This window comes from Vipera ursinii (assembly GCF_947247035.1).
Source record: "Vipera ursinii genome assembly, chromosome: 1".
NCBI lineage: Eukaryota > Metazoa > Chordata > Lepidosauria > Squamata > Viperidae > Vipera > Vipera ursinii.
Window position 1 is genome coordinate 132600547 of NC_139512.1, and position 17583 is coordinate 132618129.

Below are 17583 nucleotides of genomic sequence, written 5' to 3' on the forward strand. Positions count from 1 at the left end.
TAATGGTTCTTTCTGTTTCAAACATCCTTTACTAGTTACAAAAAACCATTCTGAAGGCATCACTAGATCTGACAAGATAAAACATTTCAAGAGTAAGTATGGTCCTAGTAGCCAAACTTTGTGTTAACAAATAAGATCACCCCAGTAAAAAATCTTTATAGTAGAAAAAACATTTTTTTAAAAAAACCCAATAGTTTGTAGTCAAATTCCAGAATATGCTCAATAATTTCAAACAGCTTGTAGAAGAAAAGTAAAAAACAACCCAACACATAATATTCTATACACTGTGATCATGGGACCTGCTTTTAGAAGATTTCTAGGCAATCAGAAAGCTCTGGTTACATTGGTACCTGCACTGCAAAGAAGATACAAATTAGCTTTTGCCATCTGGGGTACAGGATCAGATCCCATTGTTTACAACTATTCATGGAACAGCTGGGGAGACAACATAGAGGATTCTTCCATATTAAGACAATGATTAGAATGGACTGGATCATGTTGAAATATTGAGTTTTAATTTGAACTGTGTACATATAATTCTGTCCCTAAATGAATAAGATTGTGCATTGGTTGAAAAGTAGTACAGCCATTTCAGTCAACACGGAATAAGCAAATCAGCGGGAAAACTGTCTGTTGTCAGATTTTTTCTTGTTAATATGCTTGAAGATTTTGGATTTCTGAACATTTTTTGCCTTCTGATAGCCAAAGCCGCCACCTCCACCTCTTTTTTGTAGTCTCTTTCCATGTCTGCTGTTTACATCTGAAGATTATGTTAAGGAATGTAGGCTAAAAAAAAATGCATTGGATAATAGCTAAGAGTTCAAAAAGCATGGCATTAAAAATGGCATATGCCCTAATTTCCACAATAAATTTGCAGTTTATTCTTAACTATAGATAGATTTGCCTGCTCATTGTTGGTCTTAACTTTTCCATTGGTTTTCCTACAGACAGCTAGCTCAGTTAATCCTCTTTTTTGGTACCATGTCTAAATGTAGAAACGAGCTGTTGATCTCTAGAGGATGACACAAGTCTTTCACTTAAGCACAACATCAGTTTGCTGGCAACACATTTCTAGCTCAAAAGAGGGCAAAAAAATAAATAAATAGTTGATTCAAGACCAGCTTTCCTTAACGGTAGCACTTTTCAAATACATTGGATATCTGTTCCCATCATTGACTGTCAGCTTAATCAAAGGTTGTTAGCAGTCTAAATAGCCCCTTCCCTACAACAGGTACAAAAATAGTTAACATGTAAGATCACCACAATTAACAGCATTCAAACATCACAACAAACAATATTATCTTATGATACAAATGAGCAAACATGCACCTAAAGTTTCTTTTTCCTCACACTTAACCATGGCAGGAAAGAAAATCTTACAGCTTACTAGTATCTCAATAACTTTTAAAATGATTTATTAATGTCAACAATTGCCACCAACCTACTCAAGCAAGCCCATTATTGGGTGAGGGGGAAAAATGGGGGGAACAGAGAGAAAGAGGGAGGAAAAGTAAATAACCTTGTAGTGAAAGGATACTGAGGTCTACAAATGGTGGGACCTTGAAGCCAAAGGACAAAGCAACCTTGATCAAATCCAAGTTATTGACATTGTAGATCTGCTTCAAAGAGTGGGAATCATAAGCTCTTATATAGGCTTTGTATGCTTCTTGGGCTGATTTGTGGAGAAAATAGTTCTTCTCAATCAGTTTTTCCAGCTGAAAATTTATAGAGACACAAAAAAGTATATATTTTTTACTTCATAACCATGAACAATTTATAGGTAGCTGACATTTACCCAAACAGAGAAATATTTGTATATCTGCACTGCACTCCACCCAAAAATTCATGGTACTGAAACGTATCTTTAGGGTTATAGAATATGATTTGATTTTTTTGTTATTAGTTCAAGTATTAGATTAGCTGCTATACTAAGATCAGAGTTAGGAAAAGATAACTGTTTAACCATAACTTTATTTGCATATGAGCAACTTCCAGATAGCTTAGGTTGGAGAAATTCCTGCCTAAAATTCTAGAGAACGTTCTTAAGCCATTACACATAACTGTAAACATTTTACTACAAAGAACTTACTAAAGTCACTTGCTCATCTCAATCCTTCCCACTTACTAAAGCAGTCAGTTTATTGCCACAACTTGTCTTCTCCATGGGTAAATAAATGCAACATCCTAGTAATGGACTTTATTTTATATAATTAGAATTGGCCTTCCTCTCATTTCTTTGCCACCTACCCCTCCTATCTCACTTGCATCCCAAAGATCTATTCTAAAAAAACTTTCTAAAAATAACAAATCCAAATACTTATATATACAGTGAGGGGAAAAATTATTTGATCCCCAGTTGATTTTGTACGTTTGCCCACTGACAAAATGATCAGTCTATAATTTTAATGGTAGGTTTATTTTAACAGTGAGATAGAATAGCATCAAAAAATCCAGAAAAAAGACATTTCAAAAAAGTTATAAATTGATTTGCATTTTTATGAGTGAAATACATATCTGACCCCTTCACAAAACATGATTTAGTACTTGGTGGCAAAACTCTTGATGGGAATCACAGAAGTCAGACGTTTCTTATAGTTGGCCATCTGGTTTGCACACATCTCGGGAGGGATTTTGTCCCACTCCTCTTTGCAGATCCTCTCCAAGTCATTAGGGTTTCGAGGCTGACGTTTGGCAGCTCGAACCTTCAGCTCCCTCCAGATTTTCTATGGGATTAAGGTCTGGAGACGGGCTAGGCCACTCAAGGACTTCAGTGTGCTTCTTCTTAAGCCACTCCTTTGTTGCCTTGGCCATGTGTTTTAGGTCGTTGCCATGTTGGAATACCCATCCACCACCCATTTTCAATGCCCTGGTTGAGGGAAAGAGGTTCTCACCCAAGATTTGACAATACATGGCCCTGTCTATTGTCCCTTTGATGCAGTGAAGTTGTCCTGTCCCCTTAGCAGAAAAACACCCCCAAAGCATAATGTTTCCACCTCCATGATTGATGGTGGAGATGGTCTTCTTGGAGTCATAGGCAGCATTCCTCCTCCTCCAAACATACTGAGTTGAGTTAATGCCAAAGAGCTTGATTTGATCTCATCTGACCACAACACTTTCACCCAGTTGTCCACTGAATCAGTTAGAAGTTCATTAGCAAACTTCAGATGGGCCTGTACATGTGCTTTCTTGAGCAGGCACTGCAGGATTTTAGTCCTTCACAGTGTAGTGTGTTATCAGTTGTTTTCTTGGTGACTATGGGCCCAGCTGCCTTGAGATCATTGACAAGATCCTCCCATGTAGTTCTGGGCAGATTCCTCACCGTTCTCATATCATTGAAACTCCATGAGATCTTGCATGGAGCTCCAGACTGAGGGTGATTGACAGTTATTTTGTATTTCTTCCATTTGTGAATAATTGCACCGTTGTCACCTTCTCACCAAGCTGCTTGGCAATAGTCTTGTAGTCCATTCCAGCCTTGTGTAGGTCTACAATCTTGTCCCTGACATCCTTGGATAGCTCTTTGGCCTTGGGCCATGGTGGAGAGTTTGGAATCTGATTGATTGACTGCTTCTGTGGATAGGTATCTTTTATATAGGTAACAAGCTGAAATTAGGAGCACTCCGTTTAAGAGAATGCTCTTAATCTCAGCTCATTACCTGTATAAAAGACACCTGGGAGCCAAAAATTTTGCTGACTGATAGGGGATCAGACACTTATTTCACTCATTAAAATGCAAATCAATCTATAACTTTTTTGAAGTGCATTTTTCTAGATTTTTTTGTTGTTATTCTGTCTCTCACTGTTAAAATAAACCTACCATTAAAATTATAGATTGATCATTTCTTTCTCAGTGGGCAAACATACAAAATCAGCAGGGGATCAAATACTTTTTCCCCTCAGTGTACATTCATCTGCACTCTGTTTAAGGTTAAGTTCTTATAACCAGAGAACATAATCTGGGTACCTTGTGCCAAAGCTGCATAGATGGTAATGTTAGAAAAGCAGTCAAGTCTTAACAAATTTTCTACTGCATCCGATTTAATCTTTACTATAACACTTCATAGGAATATCAAAATAAAACCACTATGAATCTTTTGTTGTTGTTTTGCATTATTGAACTGTTTCTGATTACTTTATGAGCTATACAAATGAAAAAAAATAGAAAAAAAAAATAAGTGAGCTTTTAAAACATTCATAGTATAATCTATATTTACCTGAGATTGAATGTCAGAAATTTTAGACCAAGAAAATTCAAATTCACTTAATGGCACCTAAAAATATAAAGACAGGTTCTCAACAAAAATTCTACAAAATGGAAACACAAGATATTAAGAATATAATACATTTCATCACATCTAAACTTAGGTCGTCTGACTCTGGAAATGTAAACATTGGCTGGATGTACATGTATTGCTAAACTAGATTTTTTTTAACTCCTAATCTGTTGAAAAACTAATGGCTTCCTTCAGGCAGGAAACTAAAGAATAATAATAGGTAATTTTAAAATAAATTACAGTGTTTGGGATTACATTGTACACTTAGCTACAATATGGCTTGTGGTCTGTGCAATTACTTGTGTGAACCCAATCACTGTGATTTATAGGTTCATATGTGAAGTATTAGACATTTGCAAATAAAATAAAATAATAAAATAAAATAAAATAAATAATAAAATAAAATAAAATAATAAAATAAAATAAAATAAAATAATAAAGTAAAATAATAAAATAAAGTAAAATAACAAAATAAAATAAAATAATGCTTTAATGTAAAGTGTGAACCGAAAAAACTGGATCAGTTCTATGCTGGTACAAACCAGATCAATCTACCTGCAATCCTATGCTTCATTCTCCCATTCTAGCCAATTATAGAGTACCATAAAGAAATTATATAGGGAATGTTTTATAAGGTTGACTGATTTCTACAAGAAAATGTTTCAGGCAAAAAAAAATATCAGTTTTAAACATCCACCAAGGGCAGCTATTTTAGCAACCACGGCCATTTTAGACTGTATATCCATCCATCAGTGGACAATTAGGCCAATGTCTCCCAGGACCAATGTGTCATGTCCAAATTTTAATGTTCCTGCAAGCTGTCTTAGAATGGGAAAACAAGTTTACATGAATGTCTGGAGGTCATTCTTAACAAGTGGAGCACTAGTGTAATTTCTCTCCCCAGTACTCTTGTCCCATTTAGGGTACTGAAAAGAGGGAGGTTTTTTGTTTTTAAAAAAGACAGCAGACGGCCATTTTGGCATTATAGATAGCTAGTCTTTTTTGTCCTAGGTACCAGCAACCACACGAAACCTGAATTCACAACCATAGCATCCAATCAGTACAAGGTAAGATAGTTTGGATTAACACTGCTCCATCCCACATTCCACAGTTCTGCTGTGCCAGCTGCTCTGCATTTCTAGTAAAGTTATAACATTAAATATTAGGAGAGTGATAGTAATAAAAAAGAAGACTGATCACTACTGCTACCAGCAATGGTGGTACAAAGCTACAGTGCTCCATTAGCAACTAACCCTGGCTTGCTTGAGGTAATGCAGGAATCCAAGTTCTTCTGGCCGTAAAATGAGCAGGGCATGTCCCCTTCCATCGATTCCACGGGCCGTTCTCCCAACACGATGAATATATTCCTTTCATTAATGGGAAGTAATAGAAGATAAACTAACACTTGGGTTTCATGTTGATAGTAAGCATGAAAGCATAGCATGGTAAGGACATACAAATTTATCCAAGGTCCCCTATTCTTAATTGATGTACTTTACAAACTGCATACTAATAAAGCAAACAGCCTGGAGGTTTTAAATCAGCAGACTCTTTTTGAATGCATTTATTCTTTGACTGGCAGCATTTGAATCGACAATAGCTAAATAGCATCCTAGAGCCTGTCACTAACGTGAGTTCATTCTCTTGTTTTCCTCAAAGCCATTGCCACTTAGCCACATAGGCAGAGCTCAAAACCTGTTGTCTCCATCCAGGCACCCAAATGCAATGGCTCAACCCTTGGACTGACACTGAAGCCATTTACAATGCTAAAACAGTGTGTCCAAGATGCAAATGGAGAAAGTAATTTAAAAAAAATAGAAAGCTGTGAAATTCAGCCTTGCTGGAGTTAATTAAAAATAAACTATCCCAGACTTCTCTAATTTCAGATTTTGAAGATGACGCATACGATTCGCATTAATGCATATTTAAGCCATATAATTTTCAGAAATATGTAATACCTTTGGATCATCAGGTGGGTCATACTGAACTATCCAATCAACCTCTGGAATGTCCAGCCCGCGAGCAGCCACATCTGTGCATAACAGTATTCCAGAATCCGCATTGCAGAACTGAAAAAATGTGGTTGTGCGCTTAGTTTGTTTCTGCTTGCCCTAGGAAAAAAAAAGACATACAAGATAAGGAACTGGTGAGCAGCTGGAAAAAAATAATAACTGAAATTGCCATTACAACCAATGGCAACAGGAAAAGGTTAAGACGATATCTCCAACTCCCAGGTTTCTGTTGTAGTAGTTTTGTGCTTTGGTTTGTTTTAAAGCAGGAGGGGGAAAATACATATTTGTATATTATATTATACAAATATAATAAAATAAAATAAATAAATAAAATCAACCCAAAACGTCTTAAGTCCTTGTCTGAGAAAAGGGCAAAGCCACATTTTACATACCTCTAGGGTACATTGGCAGTCTCTCTTTTGCCACATTCGTAATTCCTTACAGAGGCAATAATACTGAGATTTCCATAAAAATGGCTTAGAGCATAATCCATTTATGAAAATGTGCAAACAAAAATCTAATTTTTCTTTTTATGTTACTACATACAGAATCAACGGATGTTTCAGTTCTTCTACACACTGTACAGTAGAAGCAAATGCCATATACCAACTGGAGCCACTTAAAACTGTTTGCTGACAGCAAACACTGTCCTAACAAACAACTTCAACCTTGCTGACAGAACCTGTTTTTCAGATAAGCATTTTAAAGACAGCTTTAAGAGAAAGATGCTCCAGATGGCATTTAAAGGTTAATTTATGACTCCGCTGCTGAAATCTTGCTGAGAATCTGACACTGTTGTCATGCACCCCAACCTTCATAAAGGCCACTTGCTATTTGCAATAACCTCAAAGCAGCCTGCATTATTCAAGCTTGAAAGACAGCTTGAGACACACTGAACTAAGGCACAAAAGTGGATCTTCACTGCAACAGAGAGCAGAAGAAAAGCCTCTGGATTTACAATGCCCTAGAACTCTCTCATAAATCTAAGAACAGAAATCAGTTAACACTGGCACTTAGCTGGTCAAAAATAAAATTGGCAAACTAGTTCACCAAAGTGGGTTAAAGTGCTTACAAAGTTACTACAATGAAAGGGCTGGAGGTCAGAAAGGTTTCCTGGAGAAGGAACAGTCCCTTCCATCAGAAGATGGGGCTTTTAATTCAAAGGAGGAGATTTATTTCAGTCACCAGGCCACACCTGGAATACTGCATCCAGTTTTGGTCACCACGATGTAAAAAAGATGTCGAGACTCTAGAAAGAGTACAGAGAAGAGCAACAAAGATGATTGGGGGACTGAAGGCTAAAACATATAGGGAAAGGTTGCTGGAATTGGGTATGTGTAGTTTAACGAAGAGAAGGGTAAGGAGTGACATGATAGCAGTGTTCCAATATCTCAGGGGCTACCACAAAGAAGAGGGAGTCAAGCTATTCTCCAAAACACCTGAAAGCAGGACAAGAAACAATGGATGGAGACTAGTCAAGGAGAGAAGCAACCTAGAACTAAGGAGAAACTTCCTGACAGTTACAACAATTAACCAGTGGAACAACCTGCCTCCAGAAGTGGTGAATGCTCCAACACTGGAAGTTTTTAAGAAGAGACTGGACAGCCATTTGTATGAAATGCTATAGGGTTTCCTGCCTTAGCAGGGGGTTGGACTAGATGACTTCCAAGGTCCCTTCCAACTCATTATATTATTATTATTATTATTATTATTATTATTATTATTATTATTATTATTATTATTATTATTATTATTATTATTATTATTACTACTACTACTACTACTACTACTATTACTACTATTATTATCATTACCTTCCTCAGCTATGCAATAGCCTGAAAATCTGTTCTGGAAATGGGGAAAAACAGCACCAAGTATCATATAAGAAACTAGCAAATAAAAGGTATTCTGGTGGTGTAAAAAACTCTGAATCCAGCCTAACCCAAGACAGCATTTTAGAACTGAGAAGATCTAGATTATAATCCGGAAACTGGGTTACTGTGATATACAGTAGCGTGCAAAAGTCTTAAGCCACCATTAGATTTGTTGTTGTAGCAAAGTTTTACTGACCACATCTGTAATTATTTTTCGGTGTTGACAACCATAACTTGAGTATCCAGTTTGTTTGTTGATTTCCCTTTGAAAGTGACCTGGCTGATGCAAAAGGAAGATCTTATGTCTGTCAAATTCTCTGACATTTTGACTGGAATGATGTGACTGAAAAGTTGATCTTATCAGCAAGCTTCCAATGAATCGTACGACATGTGCATGCAGTGTATGCAATGCTCAAGCAGATCTTGCACAAAACTGTTGTTTTTTCTGCATAGCAGTCATTTTGGCACGAAATGATAGGATACACAAGTTGTTAACAATGACAGTACCTAGGGTTCCCATATTTCCCTTTATGGCACCTGCAATTGTTCAAGTGTAAGAGGAAGTCATGTTATATACTTGCCACTTTGGCCTAGGGAAGCTTTTTTTTCTTCTTTCTTTTTGCTTTTTCCTGTTTTTGAATACTGCATACAAATTTCCTGTATTTTTGGTTGTATTCTGAGACTGGCATATCATTCTATATCTATATCTATATCTATATCTATATCTATATCTATCTATATCTATCTATCTATCATCTATCTATCTATCTATCTATCTATCTATCTATCTATCTATCTATCTCTATCTCTATCGTCATTATGCATTTGCTACAACAGCAGATCTAATGGTGGCCTAAGACATTTGCACAGTACTGTCGGTATAGGTACATCAATTCATTTAATCACGAATACTTACATGAATAGCCAGTACAGGCAGGTCAATGTAGTTAAGAAGTTCATAGTGGTATTTCACAGACATACATGAAGAGAAGAACACCATCAACTTCTTCTTTCGATTCTTCTTCAGGAAAGTGAACAGCAGGAGGAACCTCTTTTCTGAAGGGCATATTACATAACCCTGTAATTGTTTGAAAAACAAGGTTTTGTTTTGTTTTTTTTTTAAAAATATGACTTCCCAAACCTCTATTTCTAGTGACTTCAAAATGAAGATGCGAGCGTACATTTTAATTTAACTACCTCTGCGGCGGACAACAAATTTATTGAAGGAATTTAAAAATCCAGAAATGTCGGTATAGCTAGCAATTATCAATCAAGTCTGATAAAGAATTCATGAACGTTTTGAAAGAGAAATTAATAGCATGTGAAGAGCTGTTAGAAACACAGGAGAAAAACATCCTTGCACTTCGATATAAATGTCCAAATGGGAAAGAAATGGCCAAGGAAGAGAATCCCAAAGAAAGAAGAGAATTAAATGTTAAGAGCAGACATATAAGCAAAATATTGTTTGCCAAGACATCTGTGCTTAAATTACCTGTTCAAGACCTTCTACAGTTGCTGTCTCTTTATTGTCATCAACCCCAACATATAATGGCTCCTTTTTTAGAGAAATCCTTGCCAGATCTTCAACTTTACGGGTTTGTGTAGCAGAGAACAGCATGGTTTGCCTACGTTCTGGCAGGGAAAGGAATGAAATTAAAAACACTTTTTTAAAAAAACTTTGACAAGGTAACAAATCAGAAATATCCAGCTGATACATGCCACCTAGAATCCTTTAAAAAAATAGTGTCTCACAAGCTTTTACAATTAAAAAATTGAACTAATCCTAATCATATTTAGAATAAAAACAAAATGGCAATGTTATACATACATATATAGCCACTCATCCAAATCACTATAAATGTGTTTTTTCAAGCCATCCTAAAAAAATTTTCAAGCTATCCCAAATTTGGATCGTCCTACTTTTTTAAGCTATCCTAAATTTTACTTGAGAGTAATGTCCACTGAACTGAGAAGTAATTTCTTTAGCAAATATGCATAATATAGCACTGTAAAAGATATTAATCACCAAACATTCAAGATCTACGTAGCTTGTACTGTAGAGTGTTTAAAATGAATTCTAGGCATTAGTATAGCAGACACAAGAATAGGATTTAGAAAAGTTGAAATAGCTCAGGACTACTGCATGAATTTTTAAGTATCAAGAAATACAGATAGTGTAAATATCTGACTTACTTGGTAGAAGCTTTATGATTTGTTTCATTTCTTCTTCAAACCCAACTTCTAGAATTCTATCAGCTTCGTCAATTACCAGACACTGCAGGTTCTTATACATAAATCCTGGAGTATTCTAAAACATATCCAACAATGTTGTCAACTACACACAGGGACAAAAGAGAGGACATGCATTATGCAATACTATCTGTTTTACCTGCAGATGGTCCAGAAGCCTGCCTGGAGTTGCGACAATGATGTTTATGCCATTACCAAGTTTTTGTACTTCAACTGATCTATTACTGCCCCCCATTATCAAGCCGTAGGTGTGGACATGATGAGTCATCAATTCTTTGAGAACACCATAAGTCTGCATGGCAAGTTCTCGAGTCGGTGAAAGTATGAGGACACCGGTTCCTAAAAAGGAGATGGGAAACGAGAGATATCTAGAGTTTTTAACAGATAAAGGCAAACCTATCTGTTTGTCTATCATCTTACTGCAATCTAATCCAGAGGTCTTCAAACTCGGCCCTTTTATGACTCGTGGACTTCAACTCCCAGAATTCCTCAGCCAGCATACCTGGCTGAGGAATTCTGGGAGTTGAAGTCCACGAGTCATAAAAGGGCCGAGTTTGAAGACCCCTGATCTAAACAATGCAATCTAAACAATCTAAACCCTTGGCAGCTCACAGGCACAGCAAAAAAAACCAAAACCCAAATACAGGTGGACCTCGACTTACAACAGTTCATTTGGTGACAGTTCGAAGTTACAATGGCACTGAAAAAAGTGACTTACAACCATTTTTCACATCTAGGACCATCGCAGCATCCCCCATGGTCACGTGATTTACATTTGGATGCTTGACAACTAGTTCATATTTATGACGGTTACAGTGTCCCAGGGTCACGTGATCACCTTTTGCAACCTTCTGACAAGCAAAGACAATGGAGAAGCCAGATTCACTTTTAACAACTATGTTACTAACTTAGCGACTGCAGTGATTCACTTATCAAATGTGACACGTTGTAAAATGGGGCAAAACTCACTCAACAAACTTCTCAATTAACAACATAAATTTTGGGCTCAGTTGTGGTCGTAAGTGGGGGAACCACCTGTAATACAAAACCAAAATACTTGTAAAAACCTGCTAATAACTGATGACGTCACACACCAAATGCCCTTCAAGAGAGCCCCATTATCAACTTCTTCTGGAAAGTGGCAAGTTGAAGGAGCCAATTGAACCTCCAACGGGAAGCCACTCCAGAAGGCTAAACCTGCTATAGAAAATCAGCTCTCCCGGGATTCAGCCCAGCTAACTGGTCAGAGTGGCCAAGTGGTAATTCTACAAGACAGCACTTTACTCAAGAAGAATTAAGAGAGATGGGCTGCTGGGGGATAACCTGCTGACACAATAAGAGAGAATTACATATACTTTGCCTCTCATATTGCTACAGAGTTGGCCCAAACCTGGGCACATTAGCTACGCTTAGTCAGATCAAGTCTTTATTACCCTCCACTTGTACTCCAGGCATTGCTTCTGCCACTTCATCTCCCGGAGGTTCTCTGTAAATCACCCAGACTGCCCAATAGGCAGGAGCAGTTTTGTCAGGGGCCTGACACACTGCTTCTTGCCAGTGATGGATCAAACTCTCAACTCAACCTCTACTCATGTCAGGGAAACTGCCAAACATCTAGGAAAATCATTTGGATCCATAAGGTGCCTAAGGTGGACCAAATGAACGAGTCAAGCCCTGCAGAAAGAGCAGGTGGAAGTCACCTGCACCTGGATCAGGAAGCGAACTGACCATGGCATAATAAGACAGTAATACTGTATTCTCAACATCCTGATTGCTAACTGCCCAGAGATTAAAAACAAGGTTTAATGTGGGCCTACCTAGAAATTTGGAGCTCAGATTTCCTGCGACCATCAAATTCATGGCTGCCGCCATGGAGGCTATAAACTTCCAAAACCACCAGCTAAGGAGGAAGATGATCAAGCTGGTCACTAGAGAGCCCACAGAAGGCTCTCATTCAGCAAAGAGGGCTGATATACCAAAAGGACCCCAACTTGTAACTGTAGCTCAAGCTAACACATAGGAACCCATGTTCTGCCACCTCAGGAACAGTGATAATAGATCAATACCACTTCTCTTCCCTCAGCCTCGGCAGGTTTTGAAGAGGGCAACATCCCTGTCCTCACTCAGTCAAAATAAGGTAATACACATCAGGCCTCCCTGCTCATTTTAGACAACCAGATCCTACCAAGATGGGACGACCAAATTAGAAAAGGCAATCGCCATCAGAGACCTCTTTTCCCCTGGAAATGACTACTTGGCTCTTCTACACCACATTTATCTTCAAGATTTCAAATGATATTTGAAGGAAAAAAATATCTCACCATTTCTAGGCATAAATTTTAACTTGTAGATAAGTTCTATGGCTGGAATGAGAAATGCAAGCGTTTTGCCGCTGCCAGTTTTTGCAGCTGCTAAAATATCTCTGCATGTAGAATAATTGCAGAAAGAAAAGAGAAAACAAAAAGGAATGCATGAGTGGTTTGGAAGTTAACATTTTTTATTAAAAACAAGTAGCATCATTAATATGAATTTAAAATTAACACTTAATAAACAATAAGGCTGATTAACTGAATACTATAGCTCCAAGACAACAGTTTTGATCATCACTCACTAGTTTCCTGCCTGTCAATCATCTGACAGAAATTTGCATTTCTTTTGCTCTTCCCTTAAAACAAATGTCATTTCTTACCTGCCTTCCAAAAGCGGTTTAATACTTTTATGCTGAATTTCTGTCATGTGTGTAAATCCCATGTCTGCTATCCCTTTCAATGTGTTCTCACTGACAAGGTCACTAAGAGACTCAAAGGAAGTGTCCTCAAAAGCACCTGAAGAGACAAGCAATGTCAGCCTTGTTTAACCGTTCCCAACCAATTGCTACAGATCAAAGGAAGTCCACTGTATTAAAATAGAACAGAGTTTAACTATGCCCAATTTAAAACAATTGAGAGCCAATTTGGTGTAGCGGTTAAGACATCAGACTAGAAACCAGGAGACCGTGTCCCATTCCCGCCTTAACCATGAAAGAGCATCCATCTGAATGACTTGGGGCCAGTCACTCACTCTCTTTCAGTTCTATCCACCTTATAGGGTTGTTGTTGTAGGGAAAAACAGGAGCAGAAAGGCGTGTTTGATAGGTTTGCCACTTGGGTTATTTGTAAGTAAATAAATTTAAAAAATAACAAATAAATAAATGTCAAGCAGGAAGATAAACATGGAAGGAAATATTAGGTCATCAACCCATTTAAGGCTGAGCCAAACTTAGCTGCTCTATTTTGGAAAATTTGCATTGCTTAGATTTTTTTTTTAAATTAATGCATTTCCACATATATCCCATTCCGCAATTAAATCACCAGTTTTTCCAACAAGTACTCCTGCATTTATTTAAATCACTCTTGAAATCCATTAACTTTATATTTATTTATTTATTTGGATTATAGCCTATCATCCCCCACAAGAAAGTACTCAAAGCTGTTAATTACATTTTTTTCTTAATGTAATATTCTTAATCCCAAAGAATGACCTGGATGACTGAGAATCTCCATAGACATTTAATATTCTTAATATTCTAATTAAGAGGAATGGGTGTTTTTAGTAAAAGTTTTATGTTACTCACAAGCCAGTGAACTAATCATTAAAAGAAATAAATATTTAACCAAGGCCAAAGGCCTGACCTCTAAGTTCAATAAAAATAAAGCGATTCCAGGTTCAGTATCCTGCATCTCATTCCTATATATTTCTAAATCCCATTGAGTTTGATAAGACTTATTAAACCCATTTTAGGATCTAATGAGGATATGTCAACATACAAAATCTCATTATCTGAGAAACAGCATTGAGAAAACCTGCCTGTTAAACCTAGAGGCAAGGCAGGTCCGTCAGCATCATCAGGTACTTCTTCTTCAGTCAGACCATCAACATTTTCTTCTTCGAGATTCCCAGGTAAAGCCTCTTGTGTTTCAACCTCTTCTTCCTCAATTTTTGCTTTTTTACCACCTGCATACCACAAAACCAATTTTCATTATCAATAATTATCTGAAGATGAAGCAGTGATCTCTCCACTGAAAGTCAAAGCCTCACAAATTCAGATTTTTAATTTTTTTTAATGGACATAAAGTTATGTTTCCTTATACCACTGCCATATACCCCTCTAAGTGGCCATGAAATAAACGAGTAAATACTGCACAATATAAAGCCTTCATTCTGGAAGCAGAAGAGAACGGAATTGAAAACCAAGGCGATTATAACTGCAATTTCAAAGGGACTTAAGTTTTGGGCTGTTGAATCTGATCCAATCAAATGTCCATTGTATGAAACCTTTACCAGCTAGAAATGCATGGAAAAGAAAGATGAGATACTTCCACATAAGCCGAGAGATTCAATTTTACTTAGGAAAGCTAACATAGCCATTCTTCATGAATTATCTACTTCAGCACAGCCCACGTTTCATTATTACTGAATCCCAGCATGCATTTTTACTGGAGAAGAGCTCTAATGGATATGCCTATGTAGTCCAGTGTTTTGTGACCCACATTGGCAACTAGATGCTGATATGCCTGGAATGAAAGGAATAGTCCCTTTCCACTATCGCATCCTAGCAACGAATATTTAAGGGATGCTATTTATGATTCAACAGGCATCAGTATTAGCATCCGCTAATAGTATGATACTCCATGAATCTATCTAGTTGTCTTTTAAAACCAACCTAATGGATTGCCATTACAATTGCTGGCAGCAAATTCCATTATACCTATATACTATCTAAGAAAAGTCTCTCCTTCTGCTGGTCTTAAATTTCCCTGCTTTTAGTTACAGTGGATAACATTGGACATCACTCCAGTATCGCCGGAAAAGAAACCCTTTTTTGTCTTCAAGTTACCTATGCCATGAATGATTATATATACCTATGTCTTCCCTTATCTTCTAAGCCAGGGATGTCAAACTACCGGTTTGCAGGTCGGTTGCATCATGCAGAGGCCGCGCCCACCCCAGCTCCGGCAATGGGAAAAAAGTCACAATACGTCATGACACATCACGTGATGTGGCGAGTTTGACACCTGTGTTCTAAGCTAAAGAGCATCAATTGATGTAGCTTTTGTGTTTGGTACACTCGTGTGTTTGTATTATAGTTTTAAAATAAAATACATCAATAAAAGGAATACTGCAATACTGCCATGGGGAGAAAAAGAACTAAGGAAATAAAATAACACTCATGTAAAAAGAAGTAACAATAAGAGCTATCATACCATTTTCTGCACAATTTTCAATTTGCCTTTTCTTTTTCTTCTTCTTCTTCTTCTTCATCCCAGGTTGTTTACACTCAGGTCCCTCATCTTTTATTACATTAGGCAATTCCCCATCTGTCATTTTGTGGTCTTCCATTGCTGTTTCTAAAATGTTGGAAACTTCTTCTGAGACATTCTCCATTGGATTTTCTAATGGCATAAACAAAAAGGTCAATTGCTGCTGCACTTAAGTGCCAAAAACATATCTGGAAATCTCATTCAGGCCACAAGGACCAATGAATATACCACACAGTTTATTTAAGAATATCAATTAAGTCCCTGCATTCTACTGTACTTGCTAAAGCATTGACTGAATTGAACATTATTGCTACTTTACTGTTTGGGCCACTAGAAAAGACCATAACTAGTGCCTTGTTGGATCACACCCTTGGCTCATCTGGTCTAGCAGGCTGTTCTCACAGTGGCCAGTCAAGCTGGTAGCCACCACTACATCTCATGGTAGTAAATTCTTAGGCTGAGTAATATACATGCAAAAATCGGGACCTTTGTTGGTCCCGATTCTTTTAGGATTCCATTTGATTGGGTGATCTCTGGTTTTAATATTTTGGGAAGAGGAAAATGGCTTCTCCCTGTCCACTTTACCCACATCATACACAATTTTGTACACTTCAATCATTGTGTAGACCAGGGTTCTTCAAACTTGGCCCTTTTGTGACTTGTGGACTTCAGCTCCCAGAATTCCTCAGCCAGCGTGCCTGGCTGAGGAATTCTGGGAGCTGAAGTCCACAAATCATAAAATGGCCAAGTTTGAAGACCCCTGGTGTAGACTAAAAAGCCCTAATGTTGCAACTTTTTTTGACAAGGAAGCTGCTCCAGCTCCTTAACAGGTTCAGCCCAATGCAAATGTAAGAGACAAGCATGGCTGATCCCAAGGATGGAGCAAAGGTGTCATCAGTTTGAAGACACTGTACTCCTGATAGGAGCCCCAAGTCCAGCCCCTCCGGAATTCCAGACTTATCTAGCGCCAATTTGGCTTGACCCTCAGTACATCAGATTCTTGTGCACAGATGGCATATAATAAACTTTTAGTAATTTGAACTCAACTCAGCCAGTTTCTGGCTACTTGCACCTGACATCCAAACTCCTTCATCCACGAGCCTGGCCTTCCTTTCCGAAGTAAAATTATTATCCACGAGGTTTCTTTTATTTCATGCAGCATGCCACCCCTTACCCCATCCAGGCAACTTCTTTGCAAATGATTGAGAGGGTGGTGCACGTACACCACTAAACGTTGTTCAGGAGCACACTCAACCCACACTGTCTATTCTGACATTATAACCGACCCGCGCCTTTCTGCGCAAAGAGGCATCGACTCTGCCCTGAAACCATTCAACTTCAATCATGCCACCGCCTCCCCCGACATCCGGGGCGGGGGCACCGGGACTACAAGGTACTCGGATAGATAAGAGATGATGATGATGATGATGATGATGCCCTCACCCAGCGTTTCTCCCGCCGGCGATGCCGCCGCGGCCAGGCTTTGGTCGGCGGCTCCTTGCCGGGCCAAATTGCGCTGGCGGATCTTGCGGTTGCGCTTTTCCAGCTTCTTGCGCAGGAGCCGCATCGGAAGCTTCCCGGTATTCGCCGCCATCCTTCCGCAAACAGCTAAGACCGGAGAGCCGGGCGACGCAACACACGTGCAACAGAAGGAAGGAAGAAAGGAAGGAAGGGGGGGAAAAAAGAGAGGACGTAACCGGAAACGAGAGCCGGAGATGTTCCAAGGCGGCGTCAGACGTTTTGGTCCTCACGACTAAAGGCGCCCTTGCAGCGACTTCTAGAGGCTTGGAGGTATAGTTAATCGTCCAACTTTGCTCAAAGAGGGAAACCAAGTGCAGGTCTTGCAAATGTACACGTATTTATTTTTATTTAT

At 38.3% G+C, this 17583-nt stretch overlaps 1 protein-coding gene across 1 annotated transcript; it reads right to left on the minus strand.

Moving 5' to 3' along the window:
* Positions 1 to 493: 493 nt before the first annotated feature.
* DDX18 (DEAD-box helicase 18) lies at positions 494 to 17382 on the minus strand. Its single transcript, XM_083367036.1, has 14 exons — positions 17154 to 17382; positions 15654 to 15842; positions 14257 to 14403; positions 13100 to 13235; positions 12732 to 12832; positions 10550 to 10749; positions 10354 to 10468; positions 9653 to 9792; positions 9077 to 9238; positions 6233 to 6385; positions 5528 to 5641; positions 4215 to 4271; positions 1538 to 1715; positions 494 to 760 (listed from the first exon to the last, which is right to left on the minus strand). The coding sequence occupies exons 1-14, from the start codon at positions 17302 to 17304 to the stop codon at positions 615 to 617; spliced, it is 1989 nt and encodes a 662-aa protein (XP_083223162.1). The 5' UTR covers positions 17305 to 17382; the 3' UTR covers positions 494 to 614.
* Positions 17383 to 17583: the final 201 nt, after the last annotated feature.